The sequence below is a fragment of the Oryzias latipes genome, chromosome 1 (genome assembly GCF_053564925.1).
Source record: "Oryzias latipes strain Hd-rR chromosome 1, Olatipes_Hd-rR_3.1".
Lineage (NCBI taxonomy): Eukaryota > Metazoa > Chordata > Actinopteri > Beloniformes > Adrianichthyidae > Oryzias > Oryzias latipes.
The window spans coordinates 8,216,229-8,233,840 of NC_136237.1; the positions used below are offsets into that span (position 1 = coordinate 8,216,229).

At 40.9% G+C, this 17,612-nt stretch overlaps 1 protein-coding gene across 1 annotated transcript; it reads left to right on the forward strand.

The window, feature by feature from the left end:
* Positions 1-1,162: 1,162 nt before the first annotated feature.
* Positions 1,163-10,901, forward strand: LOC101166938 (beta-2-glycoprotein 1). The gene is made up of 8 exons (XM_004066208.5): positions 1,163-1,334; positions 1,714-1,893; positions 3,129-3,225; positions 4,797-4,873; positions 4,961-5,149; positions 6,358-6,537; positions 8,247-8,444; positions 10,615-10,901. Exons 1-8 carry the CDS (start codon positions 1,226-1,228, stop codon positions 10,677-10,679), a joined length of 1,095 nt encoding a protein of 364 aa, XP_004066256.3. The 5' UTR covers positions 1,163-1,225; the 3' UTR covers positions 10,680-10,901.
* Positions 10,902-17,612: the final 6,711 nt, after the last annotated feature.

A 17,612-nucleotide genomic window follows, 5' to 3' on the forward strand; every position in this document is an offset into this window, starting at 1 on the left:
GTGTGTGTGTGTTAGCTTGGGGACGGTGCTGACAGCACAGACTCTTCCTGGAAGGGGTGGTTCCTCACTTTGTGATGTCACAGTGTGAGGATCCGCTCATTTTTTTGGATTGGGAGGGACCTTGGCTCAGAGAGCAGGTTTTCAGATGAACACTTAGAAATGCGCAAATGGGGCAAATTACAACTTTGGGGTTATTTTCTGTCAGGAACACTTAAAAGCTCAAAAAGTTGATTTTGGTCTAATGGTTTGATATTGTCCCTTTAACAAAAAGAGGCTAAACTCAAACTCTGCTCCAATACAGCAGTCACCATTAACACAAAACCCTTGTTGCAAATTAACTACAGCAAAAAGAAGGACAGTTCTGGAACTAAGAAGGTTTTCAAGGATGAACAACAGAGCAAGGCAAGTCAGACATAGATCCAGACTTGAACCTGCACCAAGACCCAGACCAGCACCAAGGCCTAAACCTGAACCAAGACCCGGACCAAAACAAAGAACAAACATCCTGATGAGATCTGGGCAACAGTTATTGACCGTATGCTGATTTATGGACTGACCTTGAGGGAATCGGGTCAAAAGGTCAACCGTCAACACAGCAGATTCACTGTGGCATTAAAATAATTATATAAACATTCAACAAGAAAATGACAGAGAAGATATTGTGGTTTTTTTACGACTGGGATAATGTCAATTTTCACAAAAATCTGCTTATCTTACAGTTACATCATGCAAATCTACAATTTGTAATAGTCTTATTTCCACCTTATTCTCCATTCCTTAGATAGACAACTTTATTTATCCATTTGGGAGGTTCCCGCATGGAAATTGACAAAATTAACCAAATTGAAGTTTTTCTTTTCTTGTTGGTTTTGGAATGTGTACGAGAGACAACCATACACTCCTGTACATTTGGCCTATATTTTCAAAAATCATCTTTGGTGATTGGTGAAATTGGTCTAGAAAATGTGTTTTAACAATTGGGAAAACTGTAGCAAATTCTTTACAAAAAAAAAAAAACTTAAACAGATAAACAAACTAAAAAACAAGATAAAAAAAACAAGGAGAAAATGCGCAACAGTTATGGAAAACTCAAAAAGTTCCACTTCTGCAGAAATATTTAAGCAAAAAGATGAAAAAGGGGGGATACTTTGTACTACTCTGTGTTTACTCATCAGTGAAAGTAAACAGCTGAGGAGACAGCAGTTGATGTTTGTTCCACAGACAAATGGATAGAACAGTGTCTGTATTTCAACTGAAGATGGAGGATGGGGCGACTTTTTTTCTGCTGTCTTCACTTCTGCTCTTTACCTCCGGTGCATCCGGGGATGACAATGGTATTGTTTTCTCTTTTTTTCAATAGATTTCGCTACTGAATAATCAAATACAGGATATTGTTGTGTATTTCTTTGCCTGCTTCAACCTCTTATGTCAGAGATTCCAAATTAAAACAAATCCAGAAAAAAAGGAGAGGCCAGTTCTTTTGGTAAAAAGATTTCTGTTGGTAAAACCTTGCCTACACAAAGAGTGTAGAGCGTACATATACCCATGTGTTCATGGTTTTGAGCTGCAGAGCTCGAAGATTTGGGATTACTGCATTAAAAACTCTGACGTTAACTAGGTTAAAAAGTATTTTTATGATAATTCAGTCGTTTCTAGTTTTTAAACATTTCTTGAGACTGGACATATTGTTCTAAATAAATGTTTTTCTTCCAGCTACGTGTGTTAGACCCATCCTGGATGCCAACATTGAGTTGGTCAGTGACCAGAGGCACTTTAGCCCCGGTGTGGCAATAGCACTGTCCTGTAAACAAGGATACACCCCTGTGTCGGGTCCCCGCAGGATCGTCTGTACCATCGACGGAATGTGGACAAAAACCAGATACATGTGCATACGTAGGTCATTCTGGCTTTTTACATGCATGTTCTTTTGAGAGTTCCTTTAATGTTTTTACTCTTTATTATTTTTTCTCTTGTTTTTGTGTTTCCTAAATGTTTTAGCCCGTTTGGTTCACTAATGCTCATTCGACCTATCCTTTGTAAACTTTTTTTATAAAAGTTTTTTTAAAGAAAGGTGTTGCCTTTTATCTGTTCTCATTTGACACTTTATTGTGGTTATTCTTGCAAGCAATGTTTTTTTTACTCCTTTAAAATTCAGTTTTTTTATTTTTTTTACTTAAAAAAACACTGATCACTCATTAGTTTATATTATAGTGTGTATCTGTGTTCTTCTACAGCTTTTATGGACATTTGGTAATTCTTTTAATTCTTTTTTTTGTATTTTTTACAATGTTCATTACCTTATTTGATACTTTATTTGACTATAGCTGTGCTTCCATTGACTATGAACTTGCACAAATTGGATTTGCGATAACAATTTCGCTTAACTGAAACACAACGATTTCACCCCCCAAAAAAAACAACCTGGCATTTATCAAAAAAAAGGAATTGCGTTTGGAGGAGGTGTTTTTCAAGGTGTATCGAAATGGACATATTTGCCAAAACTGCAATAGAAACACTTTTTTCAAATTAAAAGACTCAGATAGTGATGTCAGTGCGTTTGTTGGTAGGAACTGGCTGCTTTGGTCGCTCGCTGCACAGCGGGCGCCAAAGGAGGCCCCACAGCCTCACACAGCTCGTCAAAAGTTTAGCCTTTCATGTGGAATTGTTGGATCCACAGCTCCTCTGTCAAATCACCAACCACCATTTCCCAAAATCACTTCATCTATAGACACTCCCACGTGTAAGGAGTTGGCCGCTCCACGGCCCGAATAAGACGCCAACGTCTCCTTTGCTAGACGATGAAGAGCGCTAGAGCCGCGGCAGAAATGTGAAAGTATCTGATGTAAATTATTATCCGTCATCATGTTTTTGAATGAGTCGGTTTGTGTTTATTCACATAATTGTGATTTAATGGAAACAGTGTAATTGCGAAATTTTGTTTTTTCGACATTTCTAGAATTTTGGTACGGTTTTGCGCATGTAAATGCAGCTAAGAACAGTTTTGTTAAATAGTTACAAACACATAATACAGTTTTTTAAATGATCCCATTTGTGCAGAACTATTACAGATTTTTTTTTAGTTGGAAATTTTCCTGCACTTTATGCACAACGTTTCTAAATGTTTGCAGCAAAGCGATGTCCCTACCCTGATCCACCATCCAATGGAGAACTGCATTATGAAGACACCGTGTACCTCAGTACCATTAACTACACTTGTAACGAAGGGTAACACTAAACCTTTTATCAAACTTTTTTTGTTGTGGTTGCACTGACAGAAACACTGAACGGACCCAAGGGTCATATTAGTTTCAGTTTGGGACTTTTCTAACGATTATCTAGAATGTCAAGCAGAGTGGGCTTTTGTTTTGAAATCCCTGAAATTGAAGATTGATGGATTTGTTGCACAATATGACAGGATGGTCAGAAACCCAAAATGTCTTAGCAGCTAATTACTGTCAAATAATTAATCCACAGATAATGGAAGCAGCAAACTGATCTGTTTTTGAAAAAAAACAGCACAAGATTTGTGTTAATTTTAGGGAGGGTACACACCTTACTGCAGATTAAATTATGATTATTCATGAGCAAAGCGACTAAAGAGAGAAGGGTTTGAAAAAGCAGCACCAACGAGAATCCTTTAAAACAAAAACATGATCCATGTTTACATTTTTTTCACCAGGCCAAAGCAGAAAATATGTAACACTTTTGTTAAACTTAAACTTTAAGTGTTATCTTTCCTCCTTTAGCAAATCTTCCAGCAGAAAGTTAACAGGATTTGACTTTAATAATTTCATGTGTATTATTCCTATTTGATTGCTTGAAATAAACCATTTCAAATCAAAAATCAAATCAAATCAAAATCAAATCAAACATGAGACAAGCGCTTGTGCTCTGACAATGCCGCAGAAGCTGACCCTCATGTCAGCCAAACGTATTTGATGTAGATGACTGTAGATGGCTGGTTAACCTTTACTTGACCAGGATTTAAAAAAAGTCATTGAGATTAAAAATCTCTTTTGCAAGAGCGTCCTGGCCAATAGGCAGCAGCACAACAAAAACACACATTTCTCCTTTACACTCACACTCAATCAACATAAAAAAAGGTAGTCTTAAATAAAGTATTTGCAGTTTGATAGCTTTGTCTCACGTTAACGTGAAAGTAATTTGAAAGAGTCCAGAGAAACAAATTCTTTCAATTTAAAACTGAAAGAATTGGTTTTAAAAACACAATTGAACAATTTAAAAACACAAGATTTTATTTGCTTGAAATTTAAAAAGGAAATAGAACTAAAATAACAGTAAAATGTAATTTCCATTAAACAGAAAATTCTGTTATGCGTTGTTAATATAGTTGACTTTTCCAAACAAAGCTGAAATTGTAAATATTTAACTTTAAATGTATTTTCTGAGTTTTCTGGAAGCTCTAGCTCTAAATCTGAACTAGTTCTGAGCCTGGTATCATTTTAACAGATGACTCGTGTCAGTTATGTGCCCAGAGATAAAAAAAATCAGCCTAATCTTAACCTTTATTAGGTATCACAATTCCAGTTCATTTGTGAACAGAACGCTATGGCACTAAGCCCTCCACACCGGGATATCTGTGAGCCTCTGGAAAACTCCTCAGTCTATGTTCAGCTTTAAGCTCCTCAGCCGACATGTTTCACAGGTTAATCTAGTTTTTGCATGTTTTTGCTTGTTAACCCCTTTCCAATGCACACAGTTCAGCTCATCATCTCTGCAGAGGTGCGGGGCTCTACAATGATTTCTCTGTGACTGAATAAATTGGCTCCACACAGGTATACATTGGACGGATCCAGCACTGCTGTGTGCCAAGCCAACGGGACGTGGAGCACACCAGCTCCTGAGTGCAAGGGTAAGAAAAATTCTTCCAATCTACCTGGATTGTTTCACATAAATTCATTTCCTGTAAATAAGCTAACATCTGGGTGGCCTGTTGCAGCTGTGTCATGTGGTCTCGCTCCAATTCCACAGTTCGGAATGATCATCTATGATAAAATGGTCAGAGGAAACCAAACTTATTTTGGCATCGGAGGAACTTATAGATGTCTGCCTCCCTTGGCACTCTTTGGTAATCCAAGGGCTGAGTGCACTATCAACGGGACTTGGGCCGAGACGCCTGAATGTCGAGGTACAAATGCTACTAGAACTGTTGATCCCAAGCAAGCCAAAAGTCTTTGTTTCCTGTTTTTGAAAATCTGAAAATCTGTTTTTGCAGGTTAATTTGAGTTTTTTATAGGCCAAGTTACATAAAAAAAAAGAGTTTTTTATAAACAGTTAATGAACTTTACTATAGGATGCCCTGAGAAGATTGAGAGTTACTCAACGGTTAATGTTATTTTTTCAAATATCAAAATTAAAAAACCCACACATGCCGGTGCAGCAGAAATACCGATAGCCAACGCATCGTCAGAAACAAAAGTAGAGCCAGCAGCTTTTGTGCAGCTGGAAATTCAGGTGTGTGACAAAGTCAATTCAGTTTGAATTTTATGTCCGATTTATAAAATGAAACTTTCTAAAGACAGATATTGGGCCAACGGCAGCACAAGAGGAAACATAAATACAAAAAAACTACAAGTACTGCAGTGTACAGTTAAAACTAAATAAAAACTGGGGGGAAATGGAAGTGAATCTATTAAAAAATGTAAAGTGAGGACAGATAGAGCTTTTGCTAAAAGTCCATTCCACCTTTTTTAGGAGCCACAATTGCAAAAAGAAGAGAAATCCATCCAGCATGTCTTAGTGTCACTCTAGGAAAAGACAAGAGAAGCTGACCAGCAGATCAGTCCCCTTTGGAGTGGCAGCCTAAAGATCCAAGACATGTAAAGGCTCCTGAATGCATCAGAATTAATATAACTGTTTAAAACTAAAATTAAAGGAGGAATGTGATACCATTTCCATTTTAAAGTGATGAATCTCAGAGTAAAGGCAGCATAAGAACAAGGAGGAAGTGAGTGAAAACAATTTTTAAATTGGCTTAAGACTAGTTTGCAGATAGTTTTTTTTAACTGAAAGTCAAAACTTTACAGTGTTAATGAACAGTTAGCTGACGCTTGGTAACTTCCGACTTGGGCCCCTTTTACTTTTAAGGATGTCTAACACAAGATCTGCAAATGTTCAAGAAGAGCTGTTAAATGCTCTTGTTAGGTCTTTGGGAATATTGCGTTTATGAGCAAAATCGAGCCATCTGTTCTTGACAAGAACTTTTCTGAATATCCAAAAGTTTCCCCATTTTTACCTGAGTAAGGATCAGTGCTAAGCAACATGAACATTAAATCAGCATAAACTGGCGTCTGGCTCTTCAGTTTGCAATAAAAGGACAACAATGCTCCCCGACAGTGGTGACCTGCCCTCCCCCAGAGAACATTGAAAAAGGCTACATGTCTAATGAAGACAGGAGAGATTTCGACTTCAGGGAATCAGTGAAATATGGCTGTGAAGGCGACTACGTGCTGGAGGGAAATATGGAAATAGTTTGCCAGCAGAATGGGAACTGGTCTGAAATGCCGTCCTGTAAGGGTAAGACACCAATTCCTGTAAGAAATATTTAAGCTACATTCAAAATTCTGATGTGTAACATACACTTTTTTAGTTTGAAAATTAACATTTCTCAAGTAATCACTTCAGAATAACTCAAGCTGTATTTTGCACTTTTCTTTTGTCTTCTTTCATTTTCTTTGTGCAAATCACACCCAAAAAAAAAATCCCTCAATGCAAAGACATACTAAAGATCACAACAAGAAGAAAAACGTCAAAACGAATGCTTAAAAAAACAATGTTACATTTTACAAATCAAAACTAAACTCCGCCGCAGTGGTTGGCGCTCTTGCCTCACAGCAAGAAGGCCCCCGGTTCAATTCCCGGCTGGGGGGCCTGAACCAGAACATCGATGGGGGACCTTTCTGTGTGGAGTTTGCATGTTCTCCCCGTGCATGCGTGTGTTTTCTCCGGGGACTCCGGCTTCCTCCCACATCCAGAAACATGCTTCATAGGTTATTAGGTTAATCAAAATTGTCCCTATGTGTGAATGTGAGAGTGAATGGGTGCTATGAAACTTCCCTGATTGGATGATTTGAGTTTTTTCAAATGCATCTTTAATGTCAGCATACTTAAAAAATTATTATGATTAGTACAAAGCAAATCCAGTATTGTTTCATGCTAAATGACTTTCTGTCAAAATGATGGAGAAATGTCATCATCCAATCAGTGATAGTCCCACACACACCTGCCTTTTCCAGTTTCCGTAAAAAAGAAAAAGTATTTCATAAAGCAAAAGTAATTTCCACAAACCAAAATGTAATGTGGAAAAACTGAAACACAATAGGAAGCTGGAAAAGGGAAGTTTGCTAGGTGCAGGACTGTCACACTGGGTTCACTTCCGAGGGTGTGTAATGAGCCAAAATCCAGTGTCAGTCTCTAAACTGGACCGGGTCCTTGGCGTTGTTTCCTATCTGGGACATCTGGTATGTTGAAAATACATGGTTGTGGCAGGAAGGGCATCCGGCGTAAAACTCTCTGCCAAAAGTGTGGTGATAAGCCAAAATGAGGACAACAGTATATAGTATATCCAGGCTCGCTTCATGCTAAATAACTTTTCAGGTGGACAAACATCATCATCCAATACCTTTTCCAGTTTTTGTAAAAAAAAGAAAAAAAAACATTTCAGAAACTGTAAAGTAATTTGAGTTTTTTCTTTTTAATTTCACTTCTTTCTTTATTTTTTGGAATTGTGTTTTCATTTCTAAAATGTAATGTTTTTTTGTTCTGTTTTAATTGTTGTGATCATTTATATGTTTTTGCATTGTGTGATTTGTTGGTGTGATTTTCTCTTTAGGGCCACCGTAGTTACAGACTTCAAACCCACACAACTACCTTCAAAGATGTTTTACTTTAACTCTGGGTTTGGACAAATTCATAACATTATCACATTCACAGTTGCCATAGACAGTTGCACACATCTGTGACAGATGAAATATCGGTAATTTGTTCTTTTTTTTGCTGTATTATTTTTTAATATTTGATATTAAAAAACTGAAAATAACAGGCACAGCTCTAGACCCACACGTTATTTACAGTAAGTTTACCTGAGGTGATAACTCACAACTATTTAAAGACACAGCATTGCAAAAAAAAAAAACCTGGTTACTTTTTTTGTTTAAAATGATTCTTTTGAAGTAACGTTATGTCTTCAATTTTCAAACATTGTATTTTCTGTTTGTGGTTTTCAGCTCCTTGTCCTGTTGGAATACAAGGAGTAAAAATACAGTATAGAGGGGAGAAAATGTGGATTGCTGACTTAAAAACGAAAGCCATCTTACACAAAGAAATATTGTCAGTCTACTGCAAGGACACAGTCAGGAACTGTAGTTATGCTGTTCCAGTGCAGTGCTTAGACGGAGGGCTCAGACTCCCAGAATGCTTTGAAGGTAAGACACCTTATTTGTACTATGATGGCAGCAAAAAGAGCAGCACAATGTTTTTGTTTAACATGAGTTCCTTTATAAGTAAAAAACAAAACAAAAAACTTTGCCCATAATGTCCAAATATGACCAACTCTTAACCTCAAAACTTTAAAAACCAAAATGATGTCCAACTTACTACTTGATAATAGGTTTCTATTTTTAACCTGGGTGAAGATTAAACACATTTTTCTCCAGGGTTTAAATGCAGACTTATCATACATCAAATTCTTAACCAATTTGGTGCTGTTTCTTTTTCCAGCAACCTTATTCTCTTCAGGCGGTTTGAAATGAGTCCTAATATCAACCATTGTTAGAAGAAACTGTGAAGACATTAGCCTTGTTTCCACTGAGTGGTCTGCTATTTTGAGCGTTTCCATTATAAAATGGACCATTAAGGCCCGTACACACCGGGACGAATATTTGCCAGCGTTTTTCAACACGTTTTTTTGTGTTCACACCCAGGCGATTTTCGCTGACGATGAGCCGAGCGAACATGCAATTTCATTCCCTGACATTAGATGGCGCTTAATGTAAATCAGAAATACTCCTGTACACAAGGTGGCGCTGCGCAACTTTACACTTCTTAAAGTCGCTTTTCACTCAAAAGAAGAGAGCAATTATTTACGCGCTTGTCAGAATCATACAAAAAACATTAATATTTCCAGCACCAGTAGCTCCAGCTCCAGTTCCAGCGATGAAGAAATTATTGTTCTGTTGAATGATGAAAGACGCCGGAAAAGACGTCGATTTTGGGTACATCTCATAGTTACAAGAAGAGAAGAACATGGGGAGTTTTATCGACTGGTACAGGAGCTGAAAATTTATCATGAGCGTTTTCAGGGATATTTTAGAATGTCCGTCAGTGAGTGCATCTTCTTCGTCTTATTTCTTCGCGGCAGTGTAGACGCTACTTGGTGTATATCTTCTTTGCCGTTACGTATGTGTGCTCAGCAAGACAGTTTTGTGTTTGAGCGCCCCCAAGTTGTGTTTTACTGTAACTTCAGAAGCTCCAGACACGCATGCAAAAGCGCCATTCTCATTGGTCGTATGGTTTTTGACGCGGCGCGTCAAACCAAAAAAACGAACCCGAGGCGTTTTTAAAAAATGACGCTTTTACGCGTGGCGTTTTTCACGTCGATGTGCACACTCACATTGGTGCCCTTTGTTTAGTCATGAGGCGTTAAACGTCGGCGAATATCGCGCACGGAATTCGTCCCGGTGTGCACGGCCCTTTAGGCCGTACCATTTTTTGGACCCCCGTTTTGATTCATGAAAAAAATGGACTGGTTAGGGCGGAGCAACAGTTGAAATCCGTTGATTGACTGGAGGTCATTACAATAAAAGAAAGTGCCTAGAAAGCGACTGTTTTCCTCTTCCCTGCCTGCAATCTTTTCTCAAACAACATTAAATGACTAACCAAGCGGGACAAAAATGAGCTGCTCGACAACCTCCATTGTTGCTGTCACCCTGCATGCACCGTCACAGTCCAACTGAGTATAAACACACTCACCTGAATCACCTGGACCATTCTAAACCGGACCAGACTCCTTAACCCTTGTGCTATCCTATGGGGTCCAGATGACCCGATCCTTACAGTGACGTATTATCCCTAGCATGACAAAAAGGTGGATAAAGGTGAAGAGGATTTCATGTAATCCATGGACACCAGTGAAGATCACAAATCATTGAAGAAAAAAGGTTTAGCGCACTGTCTAGTGGGGTCTAGATGACCCAACTCCCAATGTTAAAGTGCCTAGGATAGCACAAGGGTTAATGGAAACAAGGCCAATGTGGCTCTAATTCTTTTGCTCCAGTAAAGAGACCTACAGAAAAAAGTTAATTTAATTGAAGATTCGAAATAAACAACGTTGCAAAACACAAAATAAATACATTTGATCATTTTAGATGTTTAATCAAAATAGTTTTTTCCTTTAAGCTGTTATGGTTCTTTGATCTGCTCTTCAAAATAAAATGTACTTTTGTTTAGTAAGTGTTGTTATCATCTCTTATTAGATATTCTGCACTTGATAAATTAGGGAATTTGCCTTCCTACATTTTTCCAGTTTTTTTATTTAAATTTATTATTATTACTTTGTTTTATGACATGTTTGTTATTTTATGTTTCTTTCCATAGAACCCAGTGTGATTGGATACAACTCAAATTCAACTTCACTTCATTCAGAACTTCAACAGTGCTGAGTTGGACACCCCTTTTGAAGAGAATGTAATACTATAACATCTTGAGTTTTGGGCTAAAAGTTTTTCCTTTTCATCTCAATGTTTTGTATGTACCTCATTTGCTTTAACCAAAGTATTTGTTTGCCTGTTCAGTCTCTATTAAAATCCTTTCCTTTTTAGTACTTAGACGAAAATAAATCCATTAAACAGGATAAAGTTCATAAAGTTTTCTCATATTTGGAATTTTGTCAAGTGGTTTTGAATTGTTTACTTGTCCATGCAAAAATAGAGGTCTAATATACACTTACATGCAACTTTCTTATATCTCAACATCATACACCCATCAATTCCTCAGTGACAGCTTGTATCTAAGTAGCTGTCATATCAGAGAAGAGACAGAGTAGTCAGGATCCAGGCGACAGTCAGGGCAGGCAGCAAGCAAACTGCAAACACTTTATTTCAGACTGCCTTTTTTTATGTTGAGTGTGAGTGTAAATGAGAAATGTGTGTTATTGTTGTGCTGTTGACTCTTGGCCAGGACACTCTTGCAAAATAGATATTTAATCTCAATGAGTTTTTTTTTCCTGGTTAAATAAAGGTGAAATAAAAATAAACAGGGACAAACATAACGCTCAGTAAGGAAGGCAGAGTGGCACAAACAATACTTTACACTGAGTGAGGCTTGGTACAGTGCTTAAGTAGACTCTGAATGATTGAGTGAATGAGAGTCAGGTGTGTGGCACCCAGGAAGTGCACACTGGGGTTGCTGGGAGATGAAGTGCATTCAGTACTCTGGAGATGATTCCCTCTAGTGACCAGAGGGGGAGACAGAGTTCAGAGTACAATAGCCTCTGTTGGCCACCAATTATCTTTCAAATTAAAAGCCATTTTGACAAATCGATGGGTTTTCTGATGTGGACTTGCTTTACTCCCAGCATCTTCAGTGGTCTGTGGAGAGATTGGCATATATCTTCTGCACCCAACGTCAATGGGGTTGGACCAATTGATTAAGTGTGCCATCCCTTGCTTTAATATATACCTGCTATCTCCTTGTACTTTGACTTTTTCCTCTCCCAGGCAGCTCAGGAATTCAGGATGTGGTCAAGCAATCCTCCTCTCTGACATCTTTATTAGAGAAGGTTATCGGTTGAGTGGCTCAAATCTCCTGAGTCCCTTTCTATAAAATCCTCTAGTCTTTATCCAACTGGGTCCATGATCTCTATTGCCTTGGGCTTCCTCAATCCCAACCTCTTACTAGATCAGCTGCTGTTTTTCCTTTCCTTGGGACTTCCAATGGGGTAAAGGTTATTCCCAGATCTGGCTAGTGTTGTTCCAAACAAAGCTTAGTGACAATTGTGACGCAGTCTGTAGACAAGAAGATTCTTCCGGTTGAACTTGGCTAGCTTGGTTGGTAAGGTGAAAAGGCTACCACGCAGGGAACCAGGTATCGATTCCCGGAGGACGATGGTAACATTGGTAATGGGGCAATTACCATAGTGTAGCGACCAGGGGGTTAGCCCCGCCTTCAGCTCCTGAGACTCAAAGTGGGAAGTGGAAGTAGGGAATCATGGGTGAAAACCATGAATGAAGTGGAAGTAGAAGTGACCTCCATGCTGTTTGGCTGTTTGTCTGTGTTCGAATGAATGGGCGTTGATGCTGAAAAGGAGACGTTGCTTCTCTGCCTATTTCTTCCTCCCTGAGACTGTCCGGGTCGTGTATGGGGCACGACAGCTCTCCAATGAAGCCACTTCATCAGTAGCTATAGTGATCCGCTGGGTTGTTACATTGCTGTCAGAAGTGGGATCCTTAACCGGCGCTGGAGAGCTACGCCGTGGAGCGAGGAATGGCTGAGATGGAGCAACAAATTCACATCCTGGAGGCAACTCTGGACAAGGGAGGAGCAAGGGCAAAATTATCTCCCTGATGATACGAGCACCCGCCGTCATCTGCAGCCTGTCCCTGCGAGTCGGGTTTCCACGCCAGTTATGAACCGTCCAGAGCAGTCTGTGATGACGGTCCGCAGCCCAGTCAAACTTTCCCGATGCAATGGCTTAACACCACTGGAACCACACCTGGCACAGGTCAACTTGGCGACCGGCTATGAGGGCTGGAGTCCTGAGGAGACTTGTTACACACCCAGACCTGGCGTTGGAGGGTGCTACACTCCAGGTACTGCTGGACCTCTCTTCTGCAGAGCTGCGAGACCTGTTGGCACTGACAGCAGCATTAGAGCGTTGCTTTGGAGAGCAGGGTTCCACAGAACGGATCGACAGCAGCTGGAGTCTCGTTGTTTTAGAGATGACAAACACCTGGGGACCTTCGCCGCTGATTTGCAGCTCTTCGCTCGGAGAGAGTCTACTCCCCCAAGGCGACGTGCACCCTGAGGGTGGTGCTGCCACCGCTGCTGGGACACTGATTGATTCTGCTGGCTGGGCACATACTGGCACAGAACTGTGTTAGTAACAGATGTGCGAACCTAGCTAGCTGGGAATTGTGAGCATGAGTCTTCATCAAGTGTGTTCATGTGTTTTGCTGTCTGTGTTGTTTGGTTCTCAGCTATGTGAGGGTTGTGGGGACACTTAATCCTCTTAGGTGGGGGTAGTGTAGCAACCTTGGGGTTAGCCCCGCCTTAGGCCCCTAAGACTCATGGGAAGTGGGAAATCATGGGTGAGACTGTCTGGGGTTGTGCGGTGTATGGGGCATGGACAGCTCTCCAATGAAGCTACTTCATCAGCAGCTCGGCTATAGTGATGTACCAGCTGGGTCATTACAATATCAATGGCGAGCAATTAACATCACCCAGTAGGGCCTCTTGAGCAAGACCCTCAACGCTACTGCCTCCCGAGCGCAGTTCGGCTGCAGCTCCCAGGGGATGGGTCAAATGCGGAGAAGAATTTCCCCATTGTGGGATAAAGTATCAATACTTATTATTATTATCTTTTAGTTTTAACTTTCATTCGGCTAAGGTGACTTTGATTTTACAAGACAAAACATTATTAATCTTTCATTGAACATTGCTTCAAGTAAGGCAGGTTTCCACCAACTTGTGCAGCATGTAGATAGTAAAATATGTGACTAAACATTTTCACCATACAAACATTGAACACACCAATTTTGCATTAGGTAAAAGTTACCACGCCATACAACCAAGAGGACCCCCAAAGAACAAACTCTCCTCTTCTATTACGGTCCTTTCGCCCTTCTCACCATGCCCCCAGTTCTCCATAATCAACAGAGCAATTTAGCATCTGAACAACAAAACGTTAACAATGAGAACAGAACACAGGGAGGCTACAGTATTTAAGCAAACAAGTTGGCATTTTGTTTGCACCAGTTGGCATTTTGTCCACACAAGTTAGCATTTTGCAATCTTAAAATACCATTTTGTGCAGACATGTTGGCATTTTGTGGGCACTAATTGGCACTTTGTGCATACAAGTTGGTATTTATTTGCACCAGTTAGCATTCTGTTAGCACTAATTAGCTATGTGTACGCACAAGTCAGTATTTATGCACATACGTTAGCATTTTGTTAGCACAGAATAGCATTTTTTGTGCGCACAAGTTGGAACAAAAGGTGTTAATGGAGAAATCAAAAAGTGAGTCACGTTTAATGAGTTATATACTGTAGGTTAGAGTTGCTACGCTAGATTGTTGTGTACACAAAATTGGACGGCATATTGGATAGGTCGAGGTGCCAGTTGGAATCCCATTATTCTTTAAAATTATGATTATAAAATCTTAAATTTGCTTTTTGCCAACAGAATAAAAAAATGTTTACCTTTACTTATTGAATCGCAATCTGGATTTATGAAAAATTAACATATAGGAAATAATAACATCAGACTAGTTCTGGACCTCCTGAACTCCAGTAACCTCATGGACACCGAGAGCTTTTGAAAGGCCTTTAAATTATTTACAAAGTAATAGAAAAATGTGTCTTTGCTCCAAATTTCTGAAACACAATCCAAACAATAATAATAATAATAATAATAATAATAATAATAAAAGTGTGAGTTACTGTCCATCAAAAAATCTGCTGCTGCTTCCATGTGTTATATTCAAGTAAAAAAAATGTAAGTCACTTAACTCGGTATAACTATAAATAAAGACTTCACACAAAGATGCCTGGCTAATTTTTCCTCAATTGCAGAAAAAGCACAGAATAAAATGAAAAAAGAATCAAATTTATGGCTCCAAAGACATTTTTCCCTAATGTACAATAGTTGCCTCTCTCTGCACAGGATTTGTTGTCTTTTAATGGGTTTCTTGCTGTGTTTTTTACTGTGAAAAAAACAATAAACTAAAATTGTAAAAAAAGGCTAAAGGCCTGATCAGTCTCTGCATGAGGAGAGCAGGATAGGATTCTGCTGGACTTTATTTGGAAAACGAAAAGTTAATATTATGAAAAAGATCTGTTTCAATTAATTCAGTTGTATGTGCTGGTTTAAGCTTCATAGACTTTTCGACTATTAATAACACTTTTAAAATAAACCAGTTAAAAGATTTTCTGTCCAATCTGTCTTCTAGTTGGAATATTATCCTCTCCTGTGTTTTTCCGTGATTTTTTTTTATCTTAATTTATTTTATCTTATTTTTTTAACTTGTCCGGCCCAACAACTGGGCAAACAGATGAAAGCTGAAGTTCTTTAGTGCTGGACAGGTTTTACTATTACAATAAGGAGTTATGTATCTTCAGGTAGCCAGGGTGTATGTTTGGTCTTGTGTTTTTAGTCATTCAAGAAGGGAAATCATTTCTTATTTATTATATCATTGTATGTACACAACAACATTTTGGTCACATATGGAAGAATTCTGTCACAAAACTGAATATGATTAATATATATATATAATATATATATATATATATTTTTTTTTTTTTTTTTTACCTTGTCCTGTCCAACAGCTGGGCAAACAGATGAGAGCTGAGGGCCTCTTGTGTTGGACATATTTTACTTTAACAAGAGGGGTTATTAATCTTCAGACAAACCAAAGGTATGTCTGAATAAACCCCTTTTGTAATTGAGGCCAAACTTTATTAATTTCAAACATGTTTGAAGATCTTTGGTGTTGGACCGGACGGAAAAGGAAAGAGGGGAAGAAGAGAGAGGGACGTTAGAAAGAGGGGGGGAAGGAGGGTGATAGTAGGAGGGGAAGGGGGGTAAGACCATGAAGCAGCATAGAGCAACAAGTTTACTGGTTGTTAATCACCATGGTAAGGCTCAAATGCAGTACAAAAAGGGCGGAGCCTGTCCACACACACACCCAAGTGTCAAACACACCTGCTAGTTGCAAAAATGTCCATCTGTCGACATGTACACAAAACAGATAGTGCTCACACGCATACTTATGCCTTAACACCAACTAGTGTGAGACATTTCAGTCATTCAGTCACGCAAACCGCCAGTGCAAAGGTGAGCCAACACCCGTGCTCAGGTGAGTGCTCATGTTCTTCTAATATGGATGGTGGAATGTGTAAAGAAGGAAGGAGAGCGCCCAGCCATCCCCACCCCAAGACCCCCACCGCAGCAGCAGCGGCAGCCGGAATCCCCCCCACGCCACACGGAAACCGGCAGGGAACAACCGCCGCCCGGGCGACCAAGCCCGCCACCCAGGCCAGGGCCAGCAGGACCGCCGCAAGGCCCCCCAGAGCCAGAGAGCAGGGAGGCACAGAGGGAAAGAGAGGGCCGCCCCAGCCCAACCAGGAGAACAGCCCCCCCGCCGCGCCGGGAGAGCCCAACGCAGGGCCCCACCGGAGAGGGACGCCCACAGCCCCAGACGAGCACCCCACCACCACCCAGGAGTTCCGGGCATCCCCCCGCCCCAACCCCAGGTACGAGCCAGGACCCCCCAAGGGAGACCCGCCCCGCACTCCAGGCGGCCACCCGCCCGGCCCACGGTTGGTCCAGGGAGGAGCAAGGCAGGGGCCCGCCGCCCCCGCCCAGGAGGGGGGAACCCCGGGGAAAAAAGAGGGCCCACAAGGGGTGTTGTAAATATGGCCCGACCAGGCTCGGCCACAGTTGGAAGTTTGGCGGGGCCCAGCGCTCAGGAGCAAGGACCAGAACCCACCCCCCAGGGACACCAACACCCCCGGCTCAGATGTAATGTGAACCCCCCCACCGCGCGGAGAGAGCACCGCCGGGCCCAGGAAGCCGGCACCCCGGGGACACGGCCGCCGCTGCAAAGGGGCCCGTACCCCCCACCAGGGAAGAGGCAGGGGACAGATGGTCCCAGGTCCCACCTTCCTTGCAAAATGTGTGTGCGTATATGTGTGTTTAAGAGGGTGTGTGTGTGCATGTGTGTGTGTTTATGTTGGGATGTATATATTGAGGGGGGAGGGGTGTGTGTACTAAGGGGGGTGCAGTTAAAATTGGCGGGTAGGGCACTAAGGGGACATCTCCTGATTACTCACAGTGATGTCCCCTCACCCTCCCCACCAAGGGGCCCTAAATGTCTAAGGTGCGGTTAAAATTGGCGGGTAGGGTGCTAGGAGGACATCTGCTGCTTGCTGGCAGTGATGTCCAAGCACCCCCCCTACCAAGGGCCCTACATGTCTAAGGTGCAAATAAAACCGAAAGAGGGGGGGCCCACTCCATACGGCAACCATAGGAGGGGGGGCCACTGCCTAGTAAACCCCCCCCCCCAAGGCTCATCGCAGGCTAAGCCCCCCACCCCCTCACCCTATTATGAGGTTATATGAGGAAGGGGGTAAGTTGGGGACAGCTGGTAGACTGTCCCCCGGTGGTCAAACAGCTGTCCCCCGCCCCCCCCTGATGATTAATATATTTAATGTCGTGTTATAATTGGAGCTAAATGGTTTATCAAAAAATTTCATTTTTATTGTTCAACTGTTTATTATATTTGGAAAATTCCACATCCATAAATGTTAACGGTCCAATTCACAAACTGATGCTTTAGTGTATTCCATCATATTACAAAACTATTGAACAAATA

Coding starts and splice junctions, on each gene's coding strand:
- LOC101166938 (XM_004066208.5), top strand. CDS start 1,226: ATGGATAGAACAGTGTCTGTATTTCAACTGAAGATGGAGGATGGGGCG. Junction 1,335..1,713: donor TGCATCCGGGGATGACAATG/GTATTGTTTTCT, acceptor TTTTTCTTCCAG/CTACGTGTGTTAGACCCATC. Junction 5,150..6,357: donor CGAGACGCCTGAATGTCGAG/GTACAAATGCTA, acceptor GCTCCCCGACAG/TGGTGACCTGCCCTCCCCCA.